General features: G+C 47.9%; 1 protein-coding gene across 12 annotated transcripts in view; it reads right to left on the bottom strand.

Moving 5' to 3' along the window:
* The window catches only part of Pde10a (phosphodiesterase 10A), a 437,658-nt gene that overhangs the window by 7,269 nt on the left and 418,729 nt on the right, over positions 1-11,660 (bottom strand). For all 12 annotated transcript variants that reach the window (XM_052750814.1, XM_052750815.1, XM_052750817.1 and 9 more), the window contains 4 exons: positions 9,926-10,098; positions 5,038-5,149; positions 2,567-2,647; positions 534-622 (listed from right to left, as the gene is read on the bottom strand). In XM_052750814.1, coding sequence (XP_052606774.1) covers positions 534-622; positions 2,567-2,647; positions 5,038-5,149; positions 9,926-10,098 — 455 coding nt within the window. The remainder of the gene's footprint in view (positions 1-533; positions 623-2,566; positions 2,648-5,037; positions 5,150-9,925; positions 10,099-11,660) is intronic.

Genomic DNA, 11,660 nt, shown 5'->3' with positions numbered 1-11,660 from the left:
CTGAGTGTCTGCAGGCCACACTGGGTGTCGGAGGCTGCAGGGTGCTGCCTGGCAGGGATCTGGGAGTCGGGGTCCCGTCAGCACAGATCACGGACAGGACATTCACAGGTCTAGGAGGGAGCCACTTATGGCAAGAGGTACACTGCCTTCAGGGAGACGCCTCATGCCTGGCTCACAAGGAGCATGGGTGAGACCCCTACTTTGAGGGTTCCTGTGCACACAGCTGTCCTTTGACCTGCCCTGGTCCATGGCATGTGTGGGGCACCATTTGTCCTGTCTGAGCTACAGAACAGGATGCCTTAGCATCAGCTAGTGTCTGAGATTCAACTCTAATTAAAAAAAAAAAAAAAAGGAAAGAAAGCAGAGTGGGGTTCTCATTCCTGAGGAAACCAGCCAGCTGGGCCCACCCAAGACCCACTGCACACAGTAAATGGACAGACAGCAGAGCAAACACACAAGCTTCAGATCAGAAGATTCACTATAGACTGTGCACACCACATGCCCACAGGCTGGTGAGTGAATGCTGTGCCTACCTGCAGGCCTTCAGCAGTGGCTCTGTGGGCGGGAGGATCTGCGTCAGCGTGGTGTAGCAGGGAATGGCCACGGCATTGTAGAATCCAAGCTGCCGCAGAGGGAGGTCGGGAAAACGATACAAGGTCATGGTTAGGATGTTGATGCTCCCATTGTCCCTGAAGCCTAAGTATGAAGTCAGCCACTCTGGGGTGTGTGTGTGTGTGTGTGTGTGTGTGTGTGTGTGCTGTGTGTGTGTGCTATATGCTGTGTGTGTGCTGTGTATGTGTGTGCTGTATGCTGTGTGTGTGCTGTGTATGTGTGTGCTGTATGCTGTGTGTGTGTGTGCTGTGTATGTGTGTGCTGTATGCTGTGTGTGTGTGTGCTGTGTATATGTGTGTGCTGTGTGTGTGTGCTGTATGCTGTGTGTGTGTGTGTGCTGTGTATGTGTGTGCTGTGTATGTGTATGCTGTATGCTGTGTGTGTGTGCTGTGTGTGTGTGCTGTGTGTTGTGCTATGTGTGGTGTGTGTGGTGTGCTGTGTGTGTGCTTTGTGTGTGTGTGTGTGCTGAGTGTGTACTGTGTGCTGTGCCTGTGCCGTGTCTTCTGGGCCGAGAGGACCAGTGCTGCCTAGCTGACAGACCGTTCAGATGGATGCCAAGGACACACACACACACACAAATCCCTAATACACTGCTGCAGTGCACACCCACGGGACTCAAAACTTGAGTGAGTTGAACAGGTTAAACTAGTCAGACTAGAATCCAAGGCCTGTGGAGATCCTGTGCTAACGTGACCGTGACCGCTGCCCTGTGGACATCACAGAGTCAGGTCCACAGTCCTTCCCCGGCCTGCTCTCTTCCCGCTCAGCATTCAGGGGCAGCTGACATTACTTCTGGTTTTCTTCTGTGACCTTGAGCCCTGTGCCATCCCCACCCTCTCTCAGACTTTTGCCTTTCAGCTCAGCTCTCTCTCTCTCTCTCTCTCTCTCTCTCTCTCTCTCTCTCTCTCTCTCTCTCTCTCTCTCTCCCCCACTACAGTTTTAACATTTGACATTACCCAGCCTACCTAGTGAAGGGCAGACATGGATCACTGTAGGACTGCCCAGAGCCCAGACCACTGCCCTCCACTGGGGAGCCCCACTTCATGACTGGCCAACAGACGGCGAAGTGGCCTCACTGGCTCCCTCGGCCAGCCCAGCAGCTTCTTTAGAGAGCAGAAGCAGCAGGGGTTCCAAGTGGTTCGGCTTTGCTTTCTCCTGCGGTAGTTGGGGTCACAGCCTTCATGCGAGAGCAGTGCTCAGACATTTCCGCTTTGGACATAAGTCTGAGACAGCATCTCTCTCGTCTACAGTCCAGGTGGACCTGGGACTCACGAACCTCCCGCCACAGGTTCCCGGGGGCTGGGGCTGCAGGGATGAACCACCTCAGCAGGTCTGTTTTTAGTTTCATAGCACGTGCAGGTGTTTTCTTATTCTAAATCTGAGCAAGGAGTCACTGGGCTACAACACCTGAGAAAAAGATTATGTCCCGGAGAACGGAGTACTTCACTGTCGTGACAAAATATCCTCACGGTGATCTATTTAGAATTTAGAAGCATTGGAAAGTATTTGTGGATCTCAGAGCTATTTAAAACTCCCGCATGCTACAAAAAGAGTCCCTCTTTTGGCAAAGCCCAGTCTATTTTAAAAGGAACTATCTTTCCAATTGAGAATCCTAAAACGGAATCCTTTGGGGGACAGACTCTGTTACAACTGTTTAGAAAGACTTTGTTAGATCCCTTCCTTAATGACAAGATGTATTTCAAATAATTTCATAACCAAATGTAAAACAGGGAAACAAAAGAAGCCGTGAAGGGGAGTCAGTCAGGTGTCTGTACCCCAGCATGGGCAGGACCCCAACAGGTTCCCACAAACCCAGGAACCAGACAAGCACACAAACAGGGAGTTCTGTGTTTGAGAACCGTCCACACAGGGCTCCAAATCACCAAGTTCCATAGACAGATGATGGGAAGACAGACAGACAGACAACCATAGAGACGGCTCTTGTCCTCCGTACCTGTCCTTGAGGGACCTCGTCCCGCTTGTCTCTGTCCATCATCGGGATGGGCTGTATGCCCAGCTTCTTCATCTCATCGCCCTAGAATAGACAGGGCGAAGTTATCCGTGGTTTTCAAAGAGTCATACAAAATTTTGGTGTTAATGAAAATTTTCTTTAAAATGTCTCACGCCCCAAGAGACATGTGGTCAAAGCAATGGCAATCATGTGTCACTGTCTGGTACTGTGTTCTGACACTCTTTTTTGCCAAGCTCTTGGACACCCAAACGTCTCCTCTGGTGCCACTGTACAGCAGGAGGGGTGAGAGGTATGAAAAGGTGGAAGGGCTACCCCTGCTTCGTTTTCAAACGGTTCTTCCTTTGTGTGAAGGGAGGGAAGCTGGGCTTGAAGGGTACTGACGGAGGGATGATGAGCGGCTTGTCAAAACTGTCACTGAGGATCCGGGGCGGCTGACACACAGCTTGGTACCGCATTCCTGCTGTGAGTGGACGCTGTAAGGGACTTCCTGCACACTAGACTTTGGGATGAGTGTTTGTATCATTCCACTTGCTCCTCCAGAAATGCTACAAGATGCTCACAGCATCCTTACAGCTCTTACAAAGTCACTAGCTTCTGTTTCGTTAAAGTTTGTTGAAATCTTCTTAATGATGCATACTTCATCATTTAAATGAACTTTTTTTCCCCCTTCGGAAATCACAACCCTACACTGAAACCTTCTAGGATTCCTTAGAGTCAGAAAGGAGTTCCTATACCCCTCACTTAAGCACTGCGCCCTACAACGTGCCCTGTACCACCCAGGTCCTCAAAGCTCCAATGCTTCAGCTCCTTGCTTTAAATTCAGAAACCGGTGGGTCTCGCTGCTTTCTTCTCTATCCAAATGGGTGAAGCCTACCAAGTTCCTGCCCAGGATGACATCACAAGTCAAATGAAGCCGCGTCAGTGTGTGCTTAGAGCAGCCCGACGCTGGAAAGGAAACCCAGGGATGTGGGACAAGCAAGGGACAGGCACCCAAGGAGTAGCTTCAAAAACTGTAGGGGGCAGAGGCAGGTTATGGAAGTGAGGGGTGGGGTGGAGATCTGAATCCCCGTGCTGGTGGGAAGCTCCGACAGGGGGTGCTGACTGCCCAGGGTGACACTCTAAGGGCCAAAGCAACGGTGCTCTGGGGCCACATGACCCAAGACTGCAGGCTTCATCATGGCTACTCCTTCTGAAGGGCACAGGAGAGGAATGTGGAGGTGGGAAAGGGGTAGAGGAGGAGGCAGCAGCATGGTGGGAAGGAGAGGAGACACTGGACTTCAGGGGGGTAAATCAACCCACAGGACCTGGAAACTACTTGTGGCTCCTCCCACGGACAAGGTCCCGGGAGACTGCCTGCAATGCTTGGAGCTTTATCCGCCCTGGACTGGGTGATCGGCAAGGGGTATGCAGAGAGGGAACCTATACTGTGTGCCTGTCACACCTTCATTCACAGCTTAGAATTCAAACGTTGTTGGAAAAGTATGATCTGCATAGTATGTAAAACCTGGTGTAACAACGGTCCAGCTTTCCCAGGTGGTGTTTACAGACTGTACTGCAGCTCACACATACACCCGAGCCAACCGAGGCAGTGAAGGATTAGTGCACTTGAGAACTGTGTATCTCACTTTCATTAATTAAGCATGACAGGTTCTGTTACAAAAAAAAAAAAGTGTGCATGTGTGTGTGTGTGTGTGTGTGTGTGTGTGTGTGTGTGTGTGTGTGCGCGTGTGCTCTAGAGCAGTGGTTCTCAACCTTCCTAATGCTGAGACCCTTTTAGTACAGTTCCTCATGTAGTGACCCCCAACCACAAAATTATTTTTGTTGCCACTTCATAACTGTGATTTTGCTACTGTTATGAATCGTAATGTGAATAGCTGTGTTTTCTGATGGTCTCAGACAATCCCTGGTGAAGAGTGATTTAATCCCCAGAGGGATCGCGACCTACATGTTGAGGACCACTCTCTAGAGGCTGGCTGCCCCACAGAGGGCAGAACCTGAGCTGGCCAGTGAGCACACTTTTGTCTTATGCCGGAGGCAAACAAGGATGACTCTCCCCAGTTCCTCACCGGTGGGAGATGCAGCCCAGGGCTTCAGAACCCTCCGTGCCCAGTGTATATTTAAAGCAGCATCCAGTAATACACACCCAGTGAGCGAAGGTCAGCTATCAGGAAAGGAAAGTCGCTGCAGCAATGCTCAGTGAGCACGGTCCCCAACTTTTTCTGTGGGGGTCAGGGCACTCGCCCTTAGTCGGGTAGACTGTAACAGAGTTCTCGCTGCATGGTTATAACTGCTAAATGTGTCATGGTGTGTGACTGACCACAGCTGTCCAAGGTGACTGTGAACATGACCAATCAGGTATCGGGTAGAGTGACTAGCCACCGTGTTTGATTTCTGCTGAAACACCTTCCCACTTCTTGGTCATGTCTGAGTAAACACAAGAATCAAGGACACACCTCAGCCCAGAATTCTGCGTAGATATCATTTGCTGTCAGTTTCGTAACTGGCCATAGCTTCGTCACAGAACAAAGATCGCAGGCAGTCATCATCAACCCGATTACACGGTCTCTAGAAGACAGTAGAAAACTGGTGAGTGCAGTATTTGCACTTTGTCTGGAGACCAATGGGGAACGGGGGTGCAGGCACCATCGGGAGTGAGGTTTGCCTGTGCATTACTTCCTGATGACCCAAAAAGCATTTAGAAGCAGAACCATGTAGTCTGGCAGGCACGTCAGCAACGTAGAATTAGAGGGCAGAGTGGCTTTAGTGGCGACATCAGGCCCTTCTACCACAAGTCACACAGGAGTGTGCTCCGTGCTCCTGGTGCCTCGGTATCCCTGTTTGAACAAACACAGCAGGCAGCATTCTGTTACCTTACAGACTGTCTGGTCCTCCTCAGAGCTATGGGCCAAGCTTTCATTTCACGGACTCTGCAAGTTTAATGTCACCCAAAGAGAAAACCTGCCCCATGCTTTCATCCTATATCCATAAAGTCTGAGGTGTACAAAAATGCTAAACTTCTTCAAGGGAGCAGCAGCATGACCAGGGTCAGACGAGGACTTGGGTTTACAATGGGTTTGCTTGCAGGCAGAGTCGGGTGGACCATGTTCCTCCAAGGCCATGCTGTTTAGCAAAAGCATGTTCAAACTCAGACTCTGCCAAAGCAAGTTTTCCACTTAGCTTCTTAGTATCTACAGCGATGCACAGCACATCCAACTTGCTATTTGCCTAAGCACAGCTAAATCTTTTCTCTTAAAGAAAAACAATAATTGCTTAAAAATTCCAAGAAACATATTCCCTGTGACTTTCCCGAGTCTTCTGCGGTGATTCTTAGTGTGGCGAAGTGAAGGAAGAAATTATAACGTCCTGCCCTTAACTGGAGAAAATAACAACGTTTATAAAGACCAGTCATCACCAGAGATACAGAACCGTGCCAGAGCTGAGATAGCACCAACACTTCCGGCTCACGTGTCCTCAGTGAGCCTAAAGGACACAGGGGATTTCTCCGTTAGGGACACAGCCCGGACCAATGGAGACGGTTTGTCAGGATCATCTGTCAGGGTTGCAGAGGGCTCTCACAATAGTTCTCATGACAGGTTCCCGAGTGCCACATCACAGAGTGCCGTGTGACATCGGCCCATCTCGTTTCGTTCTCTCACTGGCAGCCTGGCTTTTCAAAGGGAACATCCAGAGGGCTTGTGCCATCCGCTACAGGTCGGGGCGGATAACCGAGGGACACTCAACAATCACGTACGGCTGCCTGTCATTCCTTTCTCAATTAGTAAATGCATTAGACAGATGGAGACCATGAAAACTAGTGTTGTATTTACAAATAATTCTTCCATGAAATTGAAATAAGTCAATCTCACTCAATGAATTTTCACCAAAACCCCCCAACATTTTTATGCTAAATAGTATAATAAAGTTTAACCTGGAAAAAAAATATTTCTCATTTCAGAACTCTGTAAAAGCAATGATAACAGCACCGGGATTTGTAAAATGTGTAAACCTTTCCCACTGGAAATAACCCCACACAGAAAACTGCTGGTGTAAGGATCAGAACTGTCAGAATTATTTAGACAACACAGTGCAGAATTGTTATTTTATTGCTCACGAGGAAGTAAACAGCCTGGAAATTTGGCATGGGTCCATATTAAGTATAATTGCTGTTTTTATTCGTAATTATAAATCAGTTAGATGGTCATGACCACTCAGAAATGCCCAAATGGATGTTTTATTCTGTTCATGAATGGAATTAGACGTCAACCCTGAAAGCATTCTATGGGACAGCTGTGCCGGAGTGGGGTTTGTTTAGGAAGCACTCTGGCATGACCTCACGGTGACCTATCTTTCACCACAAACCCCAGAGTGGAAGCCCAAAGCAACTCAGAATACAATGTGCTCACAGTCCCTCGGAAACTTCAAGCACTCTGGCCCCATTCACTTCATCTAGCAGTTCTGGATCCTGCTCTGCTCTCACAGAAACTTCTTGTTGGGAAAGGCAAATAACACATGTAATTGTATCAAAAAACCTATAGGGTGGGCAAAAAACAAACCACAAAACATAGCTCATGACTAGAAAGTCACATGATATTTTTGGAAAATGACATTGTATTCTTCTTTCAAGTAAATAATTAAATGTAATATAGCTCAACTAAAATGTCGAGTGGATATTTATAATTAGAAAAATCTTTAGCAGATTACCCATTTGCTTCTGAAACATTTTCAGTGCAGGGGTGCAGGCCTGTGATGCCCTGTAACTCATTTGAAATGGCACAGTGAATCAGAAGAGGGACATACTAGTGACTTTTTAAATATCTAGGCAACAAGAGCGCACAATCGACCACGTCACTTTTCTGCCAGCCCTGAGATGTACACATAAAACATTCAGAAAAGAGAGTTACTCAGTGAATCCCTGCAGGATTCCTAAATAAATAAATGAATACATAAATGCCAAGTGGAGATTACCCTGCCGATATGTAAGATGAATTGCAGCATAATGCAGATGTGGACTGCAGTGGGGGGGTCAGATGGTTAGTGGAGATGCTTAAGGAGACCTCCCAGGTTACAAAACACTTACATATTCAACTCAGTGGGGGGAAATGAATTAGTCATTAAGTGATGCTGATTTAATACATCAAGAAGAAATAGAAATATAACTATTAATATAATAATTCAGAGCTAAATATAAAAATTGAACTAGAAAACACACACAGAAATGGATGAAGTATTTGCATTGCTGTGGGATTGGATAAGAACAAGTAACAGATGTGGCTTCATGAACTCAGGTTTCTTTGTTCCCCACAGAGAATCTGGGGCTATAGTGTCACTCTCTAATAGAGGGTTTGCCTAGCATGTATGAGGCTCTGGGCTCCATCCTCAGACCATACATACACACACACATACACACACACACACACAGAGAGAGAGAGAGAGAGAGAGAGAGAGAGAGAGAGAGAGAGAGAGGTGGGGTCTGGGAGAGAGAGAGAGAACATAATGAATATTGTAAATCACCTAAAAATATTTGTGAAGAACACAGAAGTTCGATATCACCAGCGAAAGACAGGCCAGACATGACCAGACGGCATAGCGCAGCGCACAGGGCAGTCACGGAACAGTTCTCACCCTCATGCTAGAAGATGTGTGAATTCCTAGCACGTTTGTTTTAAAACTCAATGTATGTATATTCCTAGCAATATATGCCATATATACTTATTTTTTTTTATTTCATGTGCATCCGTGTTTTGTCTGCATGTGTGTCTGTGCGCCACGTGCCTTCCTGTCACCTGCAGAGGCCAGAAAAATACACTGGCTCCCTGGTTGGGAGCGGCCATGTGGGTGCTGGGAACAAAACTCAGGTCCTCTGCAAGAGCAGCCAGGGCTCTCAACCACTGAGCCACCTCTCCAGCTCTATGCCGTGTACTTTCAAAGTTCATAGGAGAGATCACGTGAGCAAAGTTTATTGCATCATTGTTTATAACGGAAAACTCTAGAAACTGTCACCGTCAACCTGGAGAGGAACCTTTACAACTGTCTGTGTTACACGGTGTTATAGATCTTTTAAAGGGGAACGGAAAGGCGCGTAGCTGAGTATACACTGCGGGCACACTGTGACACCTCTGGAGGAACAGAATGGACAGAGGACGACATCATAGCAGGCACATGGCATCTGAGGGCAGTGGCAAGAATGCCTCTCCCTTTCCTGCGCATACTTCTTCGTCCTGAAGTGCATTAGGACAAACAAGCGTTACCTTCAAAACTGTTAACCAACACAAACTAGTCACGGCTAATTCACGCCACCAACACAGAGGCCGTATGCATCAAGCATGAAAAATAGATTTTCAATTTGATGTTTAAATTTTCTATATTAATATATTAATTTTTGAGACTATTTAGTTAAAAATAACTGAATACATCCAAGGAAAAAGTAGAAGAGTGGGTTTCTGAAACCACGCACGCTTCATGAGGGTCGGATATCCCTCTGAAGGTGCCATAAAGAGCATGCAAACCAACACCCGTCCCTGGCAGGGTTTAAGCACAAGAACTGCACACACTGTGAGCAGAGGAGACTTGAAGCACATTGCCTCTGTGAACTTCCAGGAGGCGGAGCAGGAGGAACTAGAGGTATCAATGGCCCCTTGGGAACTTTGTCAGCAATGGCTCATGTAGTCCTGGCAAGGCCTTGCTGTGTGTGAGAAAGCAGGAGGGCCTCCCCTGCAGTTCTTCCGAAAGACGGTTCCACACACCGTGTAAGTTTTGAGCCTTGCAGAATGTGGACAAGCCCTGGTGTGAAGGAAAGCCACTGCTGGCTGAGGCACCCACATCATTACAAGGATGCCCTTTACTCCGAAGAGCTGGGCTCCAGTTCTACCCATCTGCTTCACATCCGGGCATCCGAGTGAACTTCTAGACCATCCTCTAGCAAGAACTCTAAAGATCAGGTCTGGATGGAACCCAGAAGAGACAGAGGCAGAACCAGTAAGTAGCTGTCCGTGCACCTTAGGATAAAGATAGCCCCACCCAGGAGAGATTGACTGGATATAGATAATCACAACAGTGAATGTCGTGAGCGACCTGAGAACCATCCAGGCAGGAGGCAGGTGAGTGGCTCACAACACACTGGACATGAATCTGAATCCACTTTGCAAACCATCCTCTGGAGAAATGGCAGAACCACCACCAAAATGCCCATCACCCTTCACGTGTTCTCCATGGAGTGCACGCGCTCACGCAAGCACGCACGCACACACACACACACACACACACACACACACACACACACACGCCAAATTACAGTTCTTGATTCAGGCATCAGGCTCGTAGCCTTTGCCACGCCATCCTTACCGATGTGACTGGTTGTGGAGGTTCAGCGACCCTGCCTGGTACATCTCCTCCAGCTGCTTCCTGTTGCCGAAGTACAGGGCGAGGTCAGTGGCAATGATGGCTTTGCGGATGATCTCCAGCACCTGCTCGTACTCACTGGAGCTCAAGGTGGAGAAGATGTTGTGCCCTTCCAGCTACAGAGAGACCAGAGGAAAACCACCAGTGGCAGCCACACCTAGGCTCAAGGCATCGTCAGTTATTTGAAACAGTTATGGACAACAAACAATGCCAAATGTCACCGTAAGGAAAACTCGGGAAAACAAAGGGACTGTTCAGTTGTAATTGATAGAGCCATTGCTTATGTGGACCATTTTGCCCATAGGATACCACTTGCTACCACAAACCCCAAGTGACTTTACTATACCTTATTTGTGTGTGTGTGTGTGTGTGTGTGTGTGTGTGTGTGTGTGTGTGTGTGTGTGTGTGTGTGTGTATGTGTGTTTATAGTGATGAGGCTAGGAAATATACTGAAGTTACCAGCAGCTTTTTCTTTGGGGCCAGTTAACTGCAGTCATTTCATGCTGTACTGAAACTCATGCTTAGAAAACCATCTATATCCTCAACCACTTCAGGTCCCACTGTAAATGGCAAACCACTTTCCTGTAGCTTATGAGATGTAGACACATTAGGCACAGTCACTGAAGGTCCAGGAATGTCCAATTGAAAGAGAAAAACTTCAAGAGGCAAAAAAAAAAAAGAACCCCAAGAGGTACAAACACTGAGGTACTTGGCGATAACTAAAAGGGGTGCAAGTCTGTGCCCCCAGGCTATGTGGGGGTGTCATAAGATGATATTACCAGAGAAGGATGCCTACACCAAGCCAGAAAAACAGGACGCCCTGGCTGCAGCAGAGGGTATAATTTGGGTTTACAGATGGGTGGCAGACACTGTGGCTCTACCATAGTAGAAGCCATCCACAAAAGACTTGGGCATCAAGTGGAAGCCAGGAAAGTAGAAAGGGACCATTGGTGGGGGGATTTACTCATGGAAGACGGGAGAGCAGACTGTGGATTAAACAGAAGTAGAGAGGTGGGGTGCTGGGGGTGCAAAGGCTTAAGCTTGGGGGAACGCAAGAGTATGGAAGAAGTTAAAGGGTAGCCCAAAGGAGAGTATGATCGTCTGAATGAAAATGGTCCCCAAAGGCTCATAGAGAGTGGCATCGGGAGGTGTGATGTTGTTGGAGTAGGTGTGGCCTTGTTGGAGGAAGTGTGTCACTGGAGGTGGGCTTTAGGGTTTCAGGAAGTCCAAGGCAGGCTCAGTGTCTCTGTCTCTGTCTCTCTCTGTCTCTCTCTCTCTTTTTCTCTCCCCCCTCCTCCTTCCCTCCCTCCCTCCTGCTGCCTGTGGATCCAGATGTAGAACTCTCGGCTGCCTCTCCAGCACCAAGTCTGCCTACACACTGCCATGTTTCCTGCCATGATGCTAACGGGCTAAACTTTTGAAACTGTAAGCGGGCCCCAGTTAAATGCTTTCTTTTATAAGAGTTGCTATGGTCATGGTGTCTCCCCACAGCAATAGAACTTTGACTAAGACAGAAAAGCACATGAAAACCTATTATTTCACAATATAACTGAAAATGTAAGGGAAGGGATGAGAGGAGAGTGAGGAATACTGGGGGTGTGGAGGATGAGGAGAAGGGGGGAAGGGTAGCAGGTGGGTTAACCTAAGCCTTATGGAAACCCAAGAATTAGAAAGCTAA

This window comes from Peromyscus californicus, unplaced genomic scaffold, assembly GCF_007827085.1.
Source record: "Peromyscus californicus insignis strain IS unplaced genomic scaffold, ASM782708v3 Scaffold_22__1_contigs__length_63687245, whole genome shotgun sequence".
NCBI classification, from domain to species: Eukaryota; Metazoa; Chordata; class Mammalia; order Rodentia; family Cricetidae; genus Peromyscus; species Peromyscus californicus.
This window is presented reverse-complemented; position numbering and strand designations above follow the sequence as displayed.